General features: G+C 43.2%; 2 protein-coding genes across 7 annotated transcripts in view; one reads left to right on the forward strand and one right to left on the reverse strand.

The window, feature by feature from the left end:
• The window catches only part of MCF2L2 (MCF.2 cell line derived transforming sequence-like 2), a 251,185-nt gene that overhangs the window by 158,351 nt on the left and 72,525 nt on the right, over positions 1 to 20,309 (forward strand). The window lies entirely within an intron of this gene.
• Positions 808 to 20,280, reverse strand: B3GNT5 (UDP-GlcNAc:betaGal beta-1,3-N-acetylglucosaminyltransferase 5). 4 transcript variants are annotated; one of them, XM_032339631.1, is made up of 3 exons: positions 19,781 to 20,280; positions 15,394 to 15,500; positions 808 to 4,717 (listed from the first exon to the last, which is right to left on the reverse strand). In XM_032339631.1, the coding sequence occupies exon 3, from the start codon at positions 4,394 to 4,396 to the stop codon at positions 3,263 to 3,265; it is 1,134 nt and encodes a 377-aa protein (XP_032195522.1). In that variant the 5' UTR covers positions 4,397 to 4,717; positions 15,394 to 15,500; positions 19,781 to 20,280; the 3' UTR covers positions 808 to 3,262. The 4 variants fall into 4 exon arrangements, with proteins under 4 accessions (XP_032195522.1, XP_032195529.1, XP_032195540.1 ...); XM_032339638.1 differs by having other exon boundaries at positions 15,387 to 15,500; XM_032339649.1 differs by lacking the exon at positions 19,781 to 20,280 and adding an exon at positions 18,951 to 19,699.

The following is a 20,309-nucleotide window of genomic DNA, read 5'->3' on the forward strand; positions in this document are numbered from 1 at the left end:
GAAGAGCACACTTAGGGTTGGAGTTTCAAGACTTCAAAAGGTCCAGGAGAAACGATGGTCCATTGGTTAACTTACACAAGGTGTGGTCATGAATAAGATTCATCACTGATGATAGTGGCGGTGGGAAAAACACTGCTATGGGAAATCAAGAAGGAAAGGAAGATTCCATAAGGCCTTGGGGACCAGGTCGAAGAGATTAGATTTGATGCTCAAGACAGTAAGGAGCCTTTGAGGTCTGGAACAAAAGAATATCTACAAGCAAAAAAATCGCATGCTTTCAAGTTTTAAAAATGTATATAGATTGAATCACACCGTATCTTAGGCTAAGAACTGAGCAGGAATCGGGTAAAAAGCAGAGGAAAACATACTATGTACAAATATACAGAAGCAGCACTCGGACAGAAGGAGGCCTAAGAACGTTCCTGACTTTCAAAGACTCGAGTTAATATGAATCTACTTTCCGACACGTAATGATAGCAAATAAAAGGAGAATGTAACCCTTTCCAATGGTGTTTGATGGCCCCGTAGCTGCAGGTTTTCATCCCTTTCCTGAACAATGATCAGAAAAGACTTCCCCGAACTTAGACATTCCAGCATACATCATTTAACAAACTAAAGAAGCATTTTCAGTGTTTCCATGAGAGAGGACAAGATAATCCTCTGTCCTGGGCACAGCAACAGGTCTGAACAGCAACAGGATTAAGACTGTGGACTACAGACCTCCCTGACATTAAACAGAACAAGTTGATTATATAAACAAATGGGGTTCACATACAGGAGTTTAAAAAGTTTGTGCAAATACACATCTGACAATTTCAAGTTCTTTATTGGAAATCACAGATTTATTTTTAAAAACTCACTAATTATTTTGCCATACAAGAGCAAAATTCAAAATAATATAAATATTTAACATACTGGTATAAAATTAATAATATGGAAAAAGATGCAAACCAACCAAGAGGTAAAAAGTTTTTAGCATTAACACTGTGTACAACCATCGTCTAACTCAAGTGACCATCCACGCTGATAGTTCAGTATCCCTTTGTTGACGATTTTTGAGACAGCCCTGCATTAGAGCACCAAAAATATTTTTTCCTCCTTTTTTTAAAAGGCTGGAATCCTTTTATTTACAAATATTCTTCTCAGTACTTTAAATCAAACGAAGGAAGCATCTAGCAATTTCCTTCTTATTAAAAAAGGAAGTGCCTTCATATTTCCTTTAAATTTAAATCTGTTCCATTCTACTCTAAGCAAAAATAAGAAGATGAACACAGTTGAGGGGAGCTCTTTTGCAAATAAATAAATTTTTCACAAAAGTATTGCTGTAAACAAGATCATCTCAATGGCCAGAGAGATACTTATGTTTTCAACCAATGGAAAATTAAAACAGTTACAAGTATAGATACCGAGGGTATGTATGGCCAAAAGGCAAACGATTATTAAAGAATCAACTAATAAAAATTAATTGTAAACCAGCTTTGTCAAAATGTGATTTTGTTATCTACAGGTCTTAAAATTGGTCAGAAAACTGAAACTGTCAGGATCTAAAAACATTGAACCTACTCTGAAAGTCACTACAAGCCCAGAATGGTTGACACCGTAGTTTGGACATTAGTTAAAAATCCTAAATTAATCTGAGCAATCAATGTAAACAAGCCTCAATTTTCAAAATAGAAAAAAAAATTAACAAAAAATTCCTGTAAACATTAAAAAGCTATCTGCAAAAAATTACAGTATGTATCGTCCTCCAATTGTTTGCCAATTCTTTCAGTTTTATGTTCTGCCTGTTTCAGACCTCATCTAATAAAATGAGACATCTTAGTTTTCCCTAACAGTCACCTCTGCAGAGACAGAGGTTTTACAATCAGTTCAACTGACTGCTTTTGCTGAAGTCACCATTTTGGACGTCGTATAATCCCTGTGACAATAGACATCACCTAGTTCTTTCTGTAGTGAGGGGAGGTTTTGCATCATGACCACATTTCTATCATGCCCTGTGAGATGAACGCAACTTACCCTTTCAGAGCTCAGCCACATCTCTTTGAATAGGAAGCTTTGCAAATATTTTAAACCTCATTCTGGTGACATTTCTATCACTTCGTTCTGCTTTCCACTGTGAGGTATTTCAAAATTGATGACACCTCTGATAATCATTTTGATGAAAGAACTTATTTTTTTTTTAAGGTAGGATAGCTTTGATTTGATGCTGAATACTCTTGATTTTAGATTCTGACAAAGTACTGCGGTTTAGGAGATGTTGTTGGGGAGGAGTAGGCTAATTTTCGTCATCGTCACAATAATTTACACACTAAGAATTTTATTTTATAAATTACAGAAAAGGAGAAAAGAGGCATTTAATGTTCTTTCTTTTTGAAGTCCTCTCCATTATTATATTCCTCTCTGCAAACTACATTCAAAAAACTACCTTAAAGACAGGCTGATATTGAATATTTAAAAACCAGCTGAAAAATTCATTAAAATTGGCTGATTTGAATGAACAATGATTTCTCCCTAGATAAAGACCTTGTGAGCAATAAACTGCCCATGTTTTGTGTCATTTCTAATAATCAAAAAATTCACATGAAGTACCAGTTAGGCCAGAGCGAATGACAGCTCAAATTTCACATTACACTTTGAAAAAAGATATAAATATATTTTAAATGATTCTAATACTATCTAGGTAAGTTAGCTACAGGGATGTGACAGTGATTGATTTGGCTGTTTCTAAAGAAATTGTGTACATTTTTCTAAGTCCCCTCTGAAGAACAGGAACTTTCTTTTCAGGTTCAAGTACTTTCTCCTATGCCAATCCTCTGCTGCTCCCATCTCCCCCAGTCACGTGCTCTCCAGTGAAAACTAATTTGTAAATCTGGTCTGACAACATACTAATTTCTTTGAAATGTTGTACTTTACATTCACTTAGTATTTTCCAAAAGCACTTACTCTAACACCAAGGCACCTTAACAACTTCTCTATGCCTCAAATATACATGTGGCATCGAGTGAGAACTTGAGTTTCCCTTTAGTTTTGTCTCCATAAACCTTTTTTAAATATAAATTCCTTGAAATGAATTTGGGCCATGAAGTAGATAAGTTACACTGAATAGCTTCTAGAATCAAAGAAACATTCTGATAGACTGGGTTTTCAAAATATTTCTTCGTTTTTTTCATACTCATTTTACTTAAGGTATCAACAAATACATAAAGTTTTTTCACCCAGGTTTGGCTCAGTGACAGTGAAAACATACAACATTCAAGTACCATTAGACAAAGGCGGCCCTACAAGGATACGTGTTAAGAGAGGTCAGTCTGCAGAGAAGAACTATCTTAATTATCCTGCAGTATATTTGACCAAAAAACCCTTTTGAAATTGTTTTGACTTTGGGGTCTGTGGCATCCCTCCAGAGGTCCTGAAGGTCTTGTACGTGTCCATGAGATGTCATCATTTTATCGTAGATGCAGGGATGATAAGGAGTTTTCCCTTCCCCGGAGAAAAACACATGGTGTTGTGGTACTATCCCCATTTTATTGGCACAGAGGCCCATGAACACATCATCTATGTAAAGACTAGAGTTAAGTGTCTGTGACGCCTCGTAGACTTTGGCGGCTACGTCGCCAGAGATCACGTAGGCAGCTCCAGCAGTATAGTCAGGGTAAGCCGGCCACTGGTACATTTCATAAGGGACATAGTATTTGCTGCGTTTGTCTCTCACAGGAGGAGCTCCGCGATGAACCCGACCAATCCAAAAGTCCTGAACACCAATTTTTTCTAAACTTTGAAGGTACTTGATAAGATTTGGCATATGAATAAATATGTCATCATCAGCTGTCATAAGGAATTTGGCATGAGGACAAAAGCTGTTTGCCCAACTGAACTGCAGAAGTAATTTAAGAGTAAGATTATAGAAAGAATCAGCAAAGTCTTGCTGGATTAGATCACTGTACACTTGATCTTCCCAGACCAGTTTTCTCTGCAGTTCTTCTCTCGTCATTGGGTTAGCAGGTGTCCCTAAAGCAAACAGAGTTTTGATGTTGGCATTAAGTTGGGACTGAACGTACTTCTCATTGCCCCACGTTTTTCTAATTGCATAACGTCGATTGTAGTTTTCAGGAGCAGTTTTTACAAACAGTAACAGGAGGATGTCTTGTGCCTGACATTTCTCCTCATGGTTAATCAGGTACTGATAGCGCGTCGCCCCATCCACACTATGCTTAAGAGACAGGCTATCATTCACAAAGTCATAGCTATTTATGAGGTATCTGTAAGAGTAGGACTTCATATGGCTCACAATGTGATTATCGATGGGTCCCCAAAAAAACATGAGGCTTAGTATAAAACAAGTGGCAAATAACTGAACGAACTGCCATTTTTTTACTCTTCTGCCACTCACAAACATTCTGACATCCGTGCAGCTCCGTTTTTACTTAGGCTTGGTTTTAAATGGGCGCTTGCTCCTTCGAGACCATAGAACTTGGTATCGTGTAGAACAGATGTCCATCTTAATACACGTCCATCATTAGAAAAGTAGGAGCTTCTCGTGTCACAAAATATTGTCTTTTCATACCATTTTTTCTGAGATTGCGAAAGAGTGGAACACGCAGAAGGAGGAGGACACCGGCCCATCAGAGTGTTTCCACACCGGCATCCTTCACTGAGTTAGGTGACAGGCCTCGTGTCACTAGTCCATGGGCTTCCTTCTGTGAGAGTAAAGTGCCACCTGTTAGAGTCAGGAAGAGAAAAGATGCCAAGTGAATGGGTGAGAGTGACCAAAAAGGAAGAAAGGACTTTTCCTTCTTCAAAATGAAATGTAACGTGCCAGATGTGGACAGAAGGTGATGAGGCAGCTCGTGTTTAGCAGGGGCATACAGATGTTTGTTTCTTGGCGGGGGCAGGAGGAGGCTAGGGAAAGGGAAAGAACCATTCACTCCTTACTGTCCTCCCCTTCAGCATACGGAGGCCCTTTCCTCATCTTAACCTTAAAAAATAAAAAGCCTCCCAAATGGCTATGAGCCTATACACTTGAAGTTCACAATCTCACATGGGTGTGTCCAGGAATATACTGATCTACAGTGCAGCCAGGATGAAAGGAGCAGTGGGGACCCCTGGTTTTAGGGCACAACACCTTTCTTACAAGTTGAAGGTTTGTAGCAACCCTGCGTCAAGCAAGGGGTTGCCATTTTTCCAACAGCATTTGCTCTCCTCATGTCTCTGTGTCCCGTTTCAGTGATTCTCATAGTATTTCAAATGTTTTCGTTATTATATTTGTAACAGTGATCTGTGATCAGGTGACTGTGACTCGGTAAAAGCCTGGATGATGGTTAGCATTTTTTAGCAATAAAGTATTTTTTAATTAAGGTATGTACATTTTTTTAGACATACTTCACAGATCACAGTATAGTGTGAACTTAACTTTTATATGTGCTGGGAGATCAAAAAATTCATTTGACTTGCTTTATCATGATATTTGCCTTATTGTGATTGGTCTGGAACCAAACCTGCTGTGTCTCCAAGATTATGTCTGTATATAGTTCAAGGCAAAATAGATGAATGATGAAAAGAAAGTTCATAACAGTTAAAATTCATTAAAGCTTGCCCCAGACAAGACAAGAATAAGAATAAGATTATGTTTCAAAAAAATCAAGGTTTGTAAATCAGGGAGTCGAGATACATTTTCAAAAGCACAGCCCAAACTCTCTCAAACCAAAATAACTTTGTGAGACCCACATCTATATAGTCCTCTTCCTCCTTTTTCATTTGGAAGCTCAACAGGCATCTCAAATTTAGTACATTCAAACCAGGAAGGCACAGGGTTATAGCCAAAGAGGACTGTCTTTGTAGTCCGGCAATGTGAACACCAGCGCTTGCTCTCCCGCTGCCCTGCGGCGTGCACCTAATCCAGGAATCTGAAAGACTGGGATGACCCCATTTAACTCAGTCCTTATGCGAGTTAAATGGGAATATTCACAGAAATATAGATAGAGGGAGGTAGACAGATAATTACCTTGCACACAGGGACAATCCAGTGCCATTTCTTACCCCTTCTATGGTCTTCTCCCCTAACACCCACTGTTGCCATTTTCTCTTTCTTTGTGTCTGACTACAGTTCATGCATCTGTGCCAGAAATCTGAAAGTTCTCCTCTTCCTCCATTCCATAGCCAGTTACTTAATCCTGTGAATTGCTTCTTCTAAATCTCTCTTCACCTTTTCCTGTTATCATCACCTCTCACCCAGACGAGTGCAGCAGCCAGAACAATCCCCGACTGACCCATCCGCTACCCTAGAGTGACCTTTCTAGAACTCAGATCGAGGGGTGCCTGGATGGCTCAGTCTTTAAGTGTCTGCCTTCAGCTCAGGTCATAATCCCAGGGTCCTGGGATGGAGCCCCTCATCAGGCTCCCTGCTTGGCGGGAAACCTGCTTCTCCCTCTCCCGCTCCCCCTGCTTGCGTGCCTTCTCTCACAGTCTCTTTGTCTCTCTGTCAAATAAATAAATAAAAATCTTTTAAAAATAATAAATAAAAATAAAACTCAGATCTAACCATCAGACTAATCGAGCTCCTTCACCCCCTTCAGATGCTCTCTCTAACAGTTGTCAGTACCAGAGTGCTGGCTGGAAGCTTAGCCATGCTTGCTAGTTCACACGTGGCAGCCTTTGTACCCACAGTCCTGTGGCCTGCTGAGCCCTGCTCTCTTTGCTAATAAGTAGTATACTATAATCTTCACTAAATTCTATAGGCATCCTTTTCTGGGAAGTCAGAATTGCAGACACCCTCCAGCACTACTACCAAATATGAGGCTTCCTGTATTACCACAGCACATTCTTGTACCCATCTTCCCAGACTGACTTTTTAAATTTAACTGTCTCTGCCAATTACACTGTGAACTCTGTGACTAGGACACGATGTCGAAGACACCCTGCCCTCAGCATGCAGGTCAGTGTCTGAGCTGGTAGGCATTCTCTGAATGTTGGTACAAAGAACCATGGTGGGGGTGGAGACATCCTTCACTCAAACAGCTGGTCACTTGGGAAGAACTGGAGTCAGGAGGCCCAGTCAGTCACATGTCCTCCCCTTTCTTTCATGACTAGGAGACAGCACCTCCTGTCCTCAAGTACTCTGTCCCCCATGGCTTATCTGAAGTAAGATACATCCTTTTGCCTGGAGAAGTACTCTCTCCCCTCAGGGTTAACATATCAGTCTCCTGAGCTTCAGACTGACGGGGAAAAGACCACGCAAGCTCCACTCAGTCCGGGCTGGCTGCATGGCTGAGCCTACATCACAAGCCCCAGGAAAAAGGCTCTGCATTTGTGCTCAAAGATCTCAACCTCAAGTCCCCTGCCCTTCGGCCATGCTATAAAACCACTGCATACATTTAGAGCACCCTGCTCTGCTGGGCTAACTTTGGCTATGGGAATTCCTTCCCAGCTTCTGGCCCTTTACATATAGCTGTGTTACCTATCTGCCAAAGTTACTCTGTGTTGGGCTGATAACAGCAAAGACCAGGCATGCAAAAGTCCAAGGAATATGGGAGATCAGAGCCAACCCTCATGGAGACTTTGTCCAGAGATAATCATCTTATCTCATAGGGTATAGATTTTAAAACTTGCTAGTGCCTCTGAGGAAGTCACAACCAGTATTTAAAAAAGGAAAAGGAAAAGAAAGAACAAAATAGAGAATGGCATAATGCACTGAAAGTAGTTTAAGTATCATTGTGTGAAACTTTCAGTTTTATGTATATGTGGCTTCAGGTTGTAATGTAAAATGTATTTTTTGTGTGTGTGCTTTACCATCAAAAGAGCAAGGGATAGATCAGAATTAGTAATTTCCCCTCTTGGTTTGGCTGGTCTTGGTGGACCGAATCCTCTAGAGTAGAATGGAAAAGACAGTGGGAAACATCAGTTTCTGATGGTGGCATCTGCCTAAACTTCGCCGAATCACTTTCATTCAGGGGGGAGGGGACATTTCCTCTTGGTCTTAATAGTGCTCACTTAGATAAGGGTCCCCCTGTGAGGGCAGATATCCCCTTCTGCCTCTAGAACTGGACGTTTAATGTAAAGCAGCAGAGAATTCTTAAGGGCAGATTTTAAGATCCCCTAACTGTTTAAGAATTCTAAGAAAATTATCAATTGAGACTAATCTGCAGTTTCTATTCCAACAGACCCTGGGCAAGACACACAGAGTAACCTTTGGAAATGCAGGCAAAACCAGCTTCTCATTTCTGAGAAGCTGCACTCATAATGTTGCAATGTCAGCTCGCTTTGCACCTATTCCCAGTTGTTTACAAGTCTGAGCTTCTTGCTAGACAATCAACCCACAGGCCTGACTCCTCCAACACCCACATAAACACTTGACTCACAGAGGCCCTAGTATCTCTCCAATGAATGGGGCCTATTACTCCTTTGGTTGGTGTGTTCTGCTGCTAGCAGGCATTCTAGCAACCAGCCTAGAACATGTATGTATCCCCCTGCTCCCCACTCCTGATACATGTGTATTTACCTTATTTCCCTATATTTCTTCATCTGTTCCCCACTGATCTCAAAGAGTCAAAACAGTTTCTAAAAAAACGACAAAGAACCTGTTGCAAAGCCAACAACCCACACTACTTAGGTTCAGAACAGCACATGCAATTCTAAAACAAGATTCCTCCCACCTCAGCAGCTTGAATTGTTTAGCTGTCATTTATACCAGTCATAGCCAAAGCCCACTGATAGGACTGATCTGATGAGGGGATGATTAGGAAAGGTGAACTGTTCTTTGGCAGTACCCAGCTTCACTTTTATAAAAGAACCCCCAAACTCCTCCAAATCGAACATAGTCCCTAGGCAGCATTGCTCCACCAGAAGCAAAAGGCCCTTCCATGGTCTAAATTCACGAATCAGAACCAAACAGCGATGCCCGCCAGCCCTGGCTTTGCCGGTGGGCACCCCACACACTCATGGACTCCCCGCTTCCATTTCACACAGAGCCTTCGGGCTTGTCGCAAACACATCTTCTAGCTTCCGGCTCCAAAGGGAGGGGAGGCCACCACAGAGAAACCCACAGGCCTGCCGGAGCTGGAGAGAAAATGCTGGGCCTGCCGGGGAACAGAGGAGCCAGATAATGCCTGTGAGCTCAGGAACCAGCCCACCAGAATGCTGTGCCTGCAGCTTCCTTTGTGTGCACAGTGCGCAGCGCAGGGACCAGGCCCCAGGCTGCAAGCCCCATGGCCACCCGCGCTGGGGGCCAGGTTCACTGTGCAACTCAGCCACCCTCCCTGCACTCTGAGTTCATGACTTCATCTGCAGACTGGGGGTGAACATCAATGTATTGTTATCTAGGGGATGGAAAAATTACAGATGACTTCAGAGTCTTGCTGGGAAGAGGAAACAAGAAAGACCATAGGAGAGAACAGGACAAAGAACTGCTCAGAGGTAAATACAGACAGTCCCCGACTTACAATTTTTGTATTTTATGATGGTGTGAAAGCACCATGCACTCAGTAGAAACCATACTTCAAATTGGGAATTTTGATCGTTTCCCAGGCCAGTGATATGCCATATGATAGTTTCTGGGCCGCAGCGGTGAGCTGCAGCTCCCAGTCAGCTAGGCAATCATGAGGGTAAACAAGCACTACACTTATAGCCATTCTCTTTCTCACTTTCACTACAGTACTCAATTACATGAGCTATTCAGCATTTTCGTATCTAATACACTTGGTGTTAGATGCTTTTGCCCCACTGTAGGCTAATATAAATGTTCTGAGCACATTTAAGTTAGGCTAGGCTAAGCTATGCTGTTTGGTAGGTTAGGTGTATAAATGCTTTTTTGACTTCCAGTATTTTCAACTTATAGTGGGTTTACTGGGATGGAACCCATTCCTCCATTGAGCAAGACCTGTACACAAATATTTGGACTATAACTTGGGTTTGCTTCTATTTGGACTAAAAAGAAGGAGCAGATTCTCTTGGTATTCTCTTTCCTAACAGAGAGGAGTAGCCAGAAGAATAAAGAATAGGAACATTAGAAAAGAAGGTGGCTGACCGTACCCCAAATGCTCTTCAGTCTGGGAGCTGTGCCCCACAGTTACTCAAGAATATTTCTTCACAAGAGAACTCTTTAAACTCTTCCAGAAACAACTAGGGACTACAAGTTACCCTAGATGACCCCTGATTTTTTTTTTCTACTTTGTTCTTGCTGGTAACCCATTTCTATGTTGAGTCTACTTTAGTGGATTCTGAAATACTATACAAAGCCTGATGAAAATTTTGAAGTTTTAATCACGATAGTGAGGCCTATACTTTAAGTTCAAGTCAAACAACCTCAGTGTTCAACCTTTCAACAAATCCAACAAGTATGTGAGTATTTGCTAAGGAATCATTATGCCAGTTGGGCGGATCACAGTAAATTGCAGATAGCGTCACAGCACTAATTTAGACAATACCAACTCTAGGCAAAAAAGACGAGTCCCTGGTAGTAGAGATCAGTGACAGCAGCATAGGAGAGCCTGAGGATGAACAGGATTTAGATGGTTACAGGAAAAGAAACAATCTGTTTCAGGCAAGAAAGGAAAAAAAATAACAACATCACAAATATTTGAGATACAAGCAGGTATCTGAAAGCTGAGAGATCGGGGCCCGCTTATGGGGAACCTTGAAAATGAGGCAGAAGAGTCAGCATGTGCCGAGGGCAGCAAGAAGTCACAGACGTTTCAGTTTTTGTTTGAACGAAAACTGCCTTGTCAGTATGCATGCACTAAGCATCATATGAAGGGACTACTCTGGTGGTGGCACTCGGGATGGATGCGGGATGCCTGGAGATGGGTCCCCCAGCTCCCTCGGGGCCTCACACTGAAGCAGAGGGAGGTGAGGAGACCTGGTCTAGGGTGGTGGAAGTGAGGAGGGAAGTCAGGGGGTAAGGAAGACCCTTTGGAGGAAAACAAACCCAGCACTCCCTGCTGAGTGGCCTGGGATGGGGGGAGAGGAGGAGAGGGACATCTGGTTTCCAGCATTAGCCACACAGGAGGGCCAGCTGGTTTCCTGAGTTAGGAGTGAGGACAGCGTGTCCGGGTTTCGGCTGGTGCTGAGCGGAGGTGTGAGAGAGACAGCAGGTGGGGCAGTCCAGGGGGTCAGGTGAGACTGGAGGAGGCAGCAGGACTGCAGCAGGGGCAGTGCTCTGAGCATAAGGAAGGTGGCTGCTAAGAGGACCAGAGAGGAGCAGAGGGGCCCCGAGGAAGGAAAGTCAGGGGAAGAAGGAGCGGGAGGAGGAAGAAAAGGAAGCATCTGATTTTACTTTATGAGCACATAAATGCTGTGTGTATTTCACTTTACGCGCCTGTGTGCATGTGTGTGTTTTACTTGATGTGCCTGTGCATGCATGCGTATATTTATGTGGCATCAATTTATCTGCGCAGGTTTGAGTTCAAGGACTAGGTAATATCGTTTGACAAATGAAAGAGAATACTGTACAAATTCTGTAAAACTTCAGATGGTTATTTCTTCTAAAAAGGAAATATTTTCTTTCTTTCTTTCTCTCTTTCTTTCTTTCTTTCTTTCTCTCTTTCTTTCTTTCTTTCTTTCTTTTTTTTTTAAACAGAGAAAGGCAGAGAAAGCACAAGAAAGGGGAGGGTCAGAGGGACTCCCCCACTGAGCAGGGAGCCAGATGCAGGGCTCAGGGCTCCATCCCAGGACCTGGAGATCATGACCTAAGCCAAAGGCAGATGCTTAACTATCTGAGCCACTCACGCGCCCCTAGAAAGGAACTATTTTAACAAGGGCTAATTCATAGAAAGTTAAGATGAGGTAAAGAACAGTAGAGGGTGACAGTCCGAGGGCAGGAAAGATTAAGGCCCCTGATGGTGCTCTGAGCAGAAGGAGAGCCCTGGGGCAAAGAGTGGGGTCTGTGCTGGGAGTCAGGAGGGAAGAGATGGGGGTGGGTGGAGCATGGGAGGCAACTTCCAGGAGGAGCAACACTGAATCTGAGGCCTGAAGGCTGGAGGAAAGGAACTAGAGAAAGCCCATGGGTTTGAATTCAAAATGTATCTGTTTTTGCTTCCAACCATCTGTTTTTGACCATTGTTTCTGGCCATTGTTGTCATAGATCACCAACATCTATTCTTAGAGAAACTGTATTTCCAAGTCTTACTTAGTAGACCTGCGACACTCAAGTCTAAGGAGCCCTTATGTTATGAAGGGTATACCATTTTGTTCACATACCCTCCCACACACTCAACTTATTGGCAAGAAAGTCATTTAGGTGGCTTCACCTACATTTCCTTTGAACTGCATTTCCTTTGAAATTTCAAATTCCAGTGCACACTCTCTGGTCTGATCGCTCTTCAACCACAGCCTCTTAAATAATCCCCCAGAATCCTCTGCCCACCCCTTACCTGCTCCCTAACACTCCCAGCTCATCCGACAATCGCCTGACCTTCCTACTTCCCCTGCTCCCTATCTCAGATGCAGAATCGTCTGGCATCTTTGCCCTCCTCTCCTTGGTTCCTGCTCTTCCACCCCAACAACATCAGATGTCGGGTCCTTCCTGCCTTCAGGCTGCAGGGGAGGCATAACCCCCTGGGCAGACTGTGTTACTACAGATGGTGATATCGATCTGTGGGCAGAGGGCTCAATTCTGTATGAGGAGCCTTCACTTGTCCTGGACCTTCTCTCTCTCTCCAGTCCCCTCATCAGCCATGCTCAATCTCCTCCCTCTGTCTGTGCCCCTCACTCTTAGCTGTGGCTTCCGCTCCTGCCCACAGAAAAAGGGGAAGACATCACATGTATTGTCCCTTCTCATCCCCATGTGGGCCCCCTCTTCCTGGATCCCCAGGCTCGCCAACCCTTTCCATCCCCTCAGCAGAGCACTCTTTCAGGGAGAGGCAGGGGAGGCACTCATTTAGGGCACAAAACTTAAAGGTCATAAAAGTATAATTATAAACTAAGGATGCTCCTTCAGTACATCAGTTTAAAAAAAAAAAAAGCCAGAGTACTTCATATTTAAAGTTGTATTACTTATAGTCCCATATGAGACAGTTTTGGTTCCTGCTCTTCATTCCAAGCATTATTTTCCTGGCTTGTTCTAATCCTCTATTCCCCCTAAAGAGAGCTAGGACCAATCCTCAAGAGCCCAGCTGCCATGTTAAAGGAAATCAGGTTTAGCCCTAAATTTATGGTAAATGCTGTAATTTGTTCTCCTACATTTTTCTTAGTTAAATTCATTATAGTCATTGGTGATGAGTAACACAGCTGGGTACGGTTTAGTACAAACTGCCCATTCCCTTTGCTCAAAACGGAAGGTAACAACCCCAAATTTGAATTTACCACTCACATCTTAAGTGTGAAAAATTAAATATTCCCTCAATTGGTATTTATTTTTTATCCATATTTGAGTGTTTCTAATATAAAGCCTATAAAAAAGGAAAAATTCTACCCAGTTGGGGTCTTTAGGTGTTTTTGTGGCTGTGACTTTAGCTATAAAAATTTAGCTGAAGCCATTGGCAGAGATCAGAAACCATCTAGAGCTGTTATCTATCCAGAAATGATACAGAGTTAGTTCTGGATTCAGTGTTACCCAAAGACTCTAAATTACAACTTGTAGCAAGCATGGATGTGGGACAGAGGGAAAAATTAGTTATAAAACCCACAGTGTGAATCTAGTAACAAGTTCCCCATCTATATAAACTAAATTATATGTTTCTTTATAAGTTAAACATGGGTGTAGATTTGTTTGCCGGTTATAGGAAAAAAAAAAAAAAAGACAAGGAAATACCAAATGAGCAAACAAGTAAAGGCAGGCCCTAAGTAAAGACAAGCACTAAGGAAACTGGTGGTGAGGGACTATAGAGTATTATTATATTTCAGAGGAGTTACATTAAAAGTGACTGAAAATTCCCGGTAACAGAATTTGAAACAAACAAAAAAGCAGAAATACAAAGTAGGTCTCAGGGAGGTCAAACACTTGCTTCTCTAAGCTTGGCCTTCTGTACTGATTCCTGAGGCATTGTTGTTTGTGTGGACAGGGCGCTTGCTCTTTTAAATACAATTCTTGTCAGTTTTGTTCTTGCCTAGTTAAGAAACAAATTTCTCCTTTTGCCCACTCTAGCAACAGTTGCTAGCCTAAGAGTGTTTACAGTGCTCTGGGCTCTGTTCTTAGTGCTTTAAGTTCTATAGAGACTCTTTAAGCCTCACAGCAACCTATGAGGGAGAAAGCCCTCCCTGTGTTGCAGGAGAAACTGAGGCACCACACCCAGACATGGGGCTGACCACGTAACCTCCAGAATTCCAGAATCTGTGGAAGCTCAGAAGCAGCTGATGGGTTAATTCCAGAATCTGTGGAAGCTCAGAAGCAGCTGATGGGTTCCAGGAGGTCCTGTCCTTGAGCTCTGCACCTGCCTTCCTCCCTGGCACTGGCCAGCTGCTTTTCCTACAGCGTCCATCAGGATGGGAGGACAGGGACGTGAGAGGCGCAGGGCCAAGAGAAGCACCCACCAAGGCAAAGAATCTGCTTCCCTGAAGTCTGGAGTCATTTACATTTTACTATCACCTGCCTTTTGTCAGAGCTTGTTCTCACTCTCTTTGTAACCCACCCTTTCTTTAACCTTCTGTCTCAGTTTTCCCTCCTCCTTTTTCTTGGTCCCAGTAGCATAGGAGAATAGGCAAAAGCGACTGTGAGTTTGTGTCTTTTGGGTGCAGAAAATCTTTCCTCCACAAAGAAGACTGGGGGATTTAAGGGCAGAAGGGGGTCAAGAAGTGAGGAGGGAAGGAGAGGAGAGTAAAAAGTACAGGACTCAGAGAGCCCAACTATTTGATGAATAAGTATTGGATGAAATGAAAGGCACGTCTGAGGTAATATTATGATATGAAAAACAGTGATTTAACAATAGGGTAACGGGGCACCTGGGTGGCTCTGTCAGTTAAGCGTGTGACTCTTGATTTTGGCTTAGGTCATGATCTCAGGGTCATGAGACGGAGCCCTGCAGTGGACTTCCATGCTCAGCATGGAGTTTGCTTGAGATTCTTCCTCTCCCTTTGTTCCCCCCCCCACGCCCACTGCTTGCTGCTCACATGCTCCCTCTCTAAATAAAAATAAATAAAATCTTAAAAAAAAATAGGGTGACATCATAATCTGGTATAAACCTATTATATGAGCTAGACATACAGGCTTCTTGTCCAATGGCAGTTCGTATGTCCTATTCTATTGTATTTGGAAATAATATTTGACTGAGAGTTTACAGAATACAAAAAATGATGGTGTAAAATACAAGATGTATATTTAACATTCCAGTCTCAATCAACATTTCTTATAATAGATTAGTAACATTTATTTAAATATCTACCTGTTGCAGGCATTAGGTGGAATAGCCCCAAAAGTAGGTAATGCCTATATTTAATTAATTCAACAAATATGAATTTACCACATACTGTGTAGTAGGCCACAGGCAGGATGCGGGGAAGGCTTCCGAGATGTTTCCAGTGTGGAACCTCCTAGTGGAGTAAGCAGGTGTTCTGGTGCAATGTGGAATCCAGACCTGATTGAGGCACATGGGTAGAAAAACCAAAAGAGTTTTAGAACATGAACAAAGGTAGACATATTCTGTTGCTTCCATTTACTGGTCACATGAGTTTGACTTCACTCTAAACAATGTGCCACAGTCTTTTCTGAGGATCATTTGAGACCATTTATGTGACAAAGTGTCGTCTAAATCAGGTGTTCAAATCTATGCTAATTTCCTCTCTCTAGAAATTGTTCATACATTTGTACCATGTCAATACCATTAGTCAGTAGCTAATGTTCTTTAGGGGTTAATCACCTTTCAAAATGATAAGCTATACACTAATATTGTTCTCAAAAAATATTTATTAGATACAAGTTTTTAGAAATACTGATCTGATTCCTAAGGGGCACTTAACACATCCCAAGTACTGGTGAGACTGAGAACAGTAGTATCATTACTAATTGGCTGAACATGCCTTTCCAGCATCATTGATAGGAAAGAACAATATGGCTCCCACAAGCACTTAAAAAAAAAAAAAGAATTTCTACAAAGATGACACAGCCAAAAAATTATAAGGCCCTGTAAATTATGGAGGAAACCCAAGCTGAGTCAGCTTTGTAACTTGCTCTACCTAGAGCACTATCAAAAAGTTGCAGAAAAAATTGTAGGAAAAGGAATAAAGAGATAAAATATGAAATTTTAGGTGGATCTAAGCTGTGTGATAATATTTCGAACTTGGACTTTTAGGGGCTTATTGCCTACAGACATGGTAGAACATTCCTTTCTGTAGAAAACTGTCTTCTAGCATCAAAGCCTTCACTACAGAATATAAACAAAGTTTAAAAAATAAGTTATAGATAAAAGCCAGTCTCTAAACTTCCAGCATTGAAAAATTCACTTTTTTTTATTCTGAGTTTACATTTCACCTCATCAAGCTTCTTACCTTTCAGTATGAAGATTCTTATACTTCATATATATATATATATATATATACTTCATATATATATATATATATATATATATATATACACTTCATATCTTTCAGTATATATGTATATATATACTTCATACCTTTCAGTATGAAGATTCTTATACCATATATATATATATATATATATGCATAATACAAGAAAAATATCCTGGGGGGCGCCTGAGTGGCTCAGTGGTTTAAGCCTCTGCCTTCAGCTGGGTTCATGGTCTCAAGGTCCTGGGATAGAGCCCTATATCGGGCTCTCTGCTCAGCAAGGAGCCTGCTTCCCCCTCTCAACACCTGCCTACTTTTTGTGATCTCTGTCTGTCAAATAAATAAACTCTTAAAAAAAGAAAAAGAAAAATATCCTGGATTTGCATTGTTCTGGCTTAATCTTTGCTCGCAAATGGAAGAGCTCTTATAATAATTTGTTGTGCCTTAATTTCTGGAACATAAACACAATATATGCAGCTCCTAATAAGATTATTCTAACAATGGAATAAAATAATGGCTATGGAAATATTCCAAAAAAAGTTTAATGTGCTATAAAATGCAAAGCTTAGGGCAATTCAGTTGAGCATGTACAAAATTCCAAAAAGATAGGATACATGTTACTTCAAAAAGAGACCACTTCCTTCTGAATTTCTCCCAGTTTCTTTCTTATAACATCCTAATATTCTGTTATGTAGATTATGGGGCAGTTGGTCCTGAGAAAGAACTCTACCTACAATTTGAAAGTCACCAAGTGCAATGATTCCAGCCAAAGTGACCCATTTTAAAAGATGACCCATTTCAAAACCCAAGAGTTATTATTCAAGCTGTTCTATATTTAAGAATTAGAAAGTTATTTCACTTTCCTACAATCTTTTTATTTGAATCAATCTTTTATAAAAGGGGAAATTGATCTCCATTTTAAGGAAATATAATGTGACGTTTTTACTTGCTAGAGCCTGCAGTTTATTTTGAAAATTATTCTCTACATTCTGAGGTTTTGGGGACTTTTTTGTTTGGGCAAGTCATTTGTGTGTAATAGCACCAATGCCTCATAACCACCCTTCATTTCTCACTTCCTCGGAAACAGCTTCTCTGAGCTTTAGCCTGAACTCCCCCTGTCATAACGCCCATCCCCATCAGAAGATGTTGGGGGTGAGCCCCAGGGGAAATGAGGTGAGTTGGAGGGAGTCAGCCTCAGCTTTAGCTTCCAGTGCTCAATAAATGGAGGGGGCTTGTAGGAGAAGGGGAAGGGACGGAGAGGAGCAGGAGACAGAAGGGTCATACGAAGTGTCTAATGTAAACCTTTCAGGTATCGAATTTATCTTGCTTTAAAATAATAATTAAAAAAGAGTTGAACAAATAAAGCAGTCCTCCCTCCCATGGGACAAGATACAAAATCTATCATTAAGTTTCTTTTGAGAAACTTAATTTCTCAACTTAATTTTTCAGCTGCTAATCACCAATTTCCTTTTCAGAAAGTTCAAGAGGGGCTCTTTTCTGCGCTACCACTGAACACAACTATCTTTGAGCATCCTTTTCTGGGTCAATTTCAGTTTCTCACGTCCCTCTCCCTTCCCCCATAGGGACCAGGCAAAGTTCCCAAAATAAAGACACAGAGGAACAAGTCCAATTCTAACTGATGTACTTTCATCAGAGAATTACCCTAAATAAGAGCTACAAGCCACCAGCAGACACTGTGCAGTTACAACATCGGTGTCCCTTTAACATGACCCATAACCTATGAAAACCAACACTGGATAAGAAAAAATATAGGCTGTGTGGTTAGAATCAGATGCAAAGTTACTACTTTACTACTATATTGTATTTGGGTAAGCAACCGGCTGTAACTTCAGGTTACAAAATAAAATTCGGCACTTAAAATAGAGTGGCCAAGACCTACCAGTAACAAGAGGTCTCCTTTCCCAGTTTCCTCTGCCTGCCCACTTCCTTGTCTGCATTTTCCTAGTCGGTAACTCGCCGAAAGTTTCCCCAGTCTGGCGGCTTCCTAATTTCCAGCCCGACACAGGCTTTCTACCCGAATTCACCCCTGCAGCGCAGGGATGGTAGCCCGATTGGGGATCCCATCCGGAATCCGGGAACCACAGGACGCGGTGTTCACCCGCGGGCTCCCGCGCTCCGGCCCGCTTCGGTATCCCCGCGCTGCGTCTCGGTATCCGCCTCGCCGAAGCTCCCCGGGGGACGAGGAACCCGCTGGGTCCCAAAAAACTTAACCCCAACTGGAGTTCCGGGGCCCCACCCTACCTGCCGCACTCGGGCGGCACTCGGCCCGGGGTGTCGGCTGCCGGGCGCCGGCGCCCGCCAGCCAGAGCGAACAAAGACGCTCCGGAGAGGGAATGCGCCCTCCCCTTCCCCGCCGCGCTGGCGGGCGGCGGGCAACCCTGCCCCGTGGCGGTTAGGGCCTCCCGAGTCTGGGCCGCTCGCGGTCCCGGCCAGAGCAGAGGGCCGAGGCCCGGGTGTCTGCTCCAGCCGTGCGCCCTGGCCCCGGAGCGCATTCCAACCTTAAGTCCTGCAGCCACCCATGCGAGCAGGCGTGCCTTCACCTCCTCTCGGCTCCCTTCTCCTTTCTTTCCCTGTCCGTCCTTCGGAGACCTCTCCCGGTCCAAAGAAAGCTAATGGAGAGTCCGAGTCTCCTTTGCCGTAGCCCGAGAGCTGCTCCGCTGAGGAGGCGCGGTGCAGTGGGGACGCCGCTCCGGCCAGGGGCGGGGCAGAGGCTGGGCGGCCGGGAGCCCTCTCTGCGGACCACGGGAGTCGGTCTCCCGTCCCCGGCACAAAGAACCAGCCATCCGCGGAGCTGAGGCTTGTCCCCTCCAAGCGTGCCAGAACTCCCCCCATTTAGTGATCTGGAAGGGAAGACAACATTTCCATCCACGAGGGCCCTCGGCCCCTGTTAGGGTGCGGTGGGCTGAAGAGCATTTTTTTTTTAATCGTTACGATTGATCGCACATATGAATTGCATATGAAACTGGTCTCCAGACACTTTTCATTAGGAAGTAGAATTTGTTAGACTAAAGATCCTTTCGTTCAGAACACACAACAGTTATGCATAGACGGTGAGTAAGTTTTGACCGAGCTGCAGTTTTCTGATCATCTGATTTTCATTCTTAGAGCCAAGAGTTCTAAGGGCAGGCTAGTCTTTTAAAAGATCTCTTGTCACGCCACTTATGCCTTGAGCTTCTGAGGCCTAACTCACAGCAGAAGAAAACCCTAATTTACATTAAACTAAGCTTCCCTACAGAGGTTCTTTTTAAAAAATACAATTGGGGAGGGATCACCCCTCCCCCCTTCCAAGCCTAGTCCAAATTAGAAGGCAGCTTAAAGCAAAACTCACCAAGTCCAAGCCCAGCTCTTTAAATTCCTAAGTCAGAGGTCGGCTATCTTCCGGGCGTCGGAGCGAAAGTCGGTGGTCTCAAGAACAAAACTTGCCCGCTTTAAATATTGGGCCAGGACTGGGCAGTCAGCGCTGAACTCGGCTACCTTTCCCGGGCGGGGGCGGGCTGGAGCCGGCGATTGGGGAGGACCCAATCAGGGGCTCCCGGCGGAGAGTGGGGGTGCGGCACCCGGGAGCCTGCCCTGCGGCACGGCCAGTGCACGTTTCCTGCACCTTTTGGTGTTCACTGCCAAAGTCGAACGTGGCCCAAGCCTCCGCCGCCAACTCGGCCTGTTGCTGAAGGTGATGGGTCCCGCCCCGCCAGTTCTTGTTGGTATTTGACTCCAGGAAGTACCCACCCTACCGCGTCTTCAGTTAATTGAGATCGTTAACTTTGATGATCCACTGTGAGCCAGAATCCGCAAGAAGGGCCCCTTTGAGTTGTTTTCCCTTTTTCAAAATACTTCATGCACGTAACTGGACAAAATCA

The sequence above is a fragment of the Mustela erminea genome, chromosome 1 (genome assembly GCF_009829155.1).
Source record: "Mustela erminea isolate mMusErm1 chromosome 1, mMusErm1.Pri, whole genome shotgun sequence".
Classification (NCBI taxonomy): domain Eukaryota; kingdom Metazoa; phylum Chordata; class Mammalia; order Carnivora; family Mustelidae; genus Mustela; species Mustela erminea.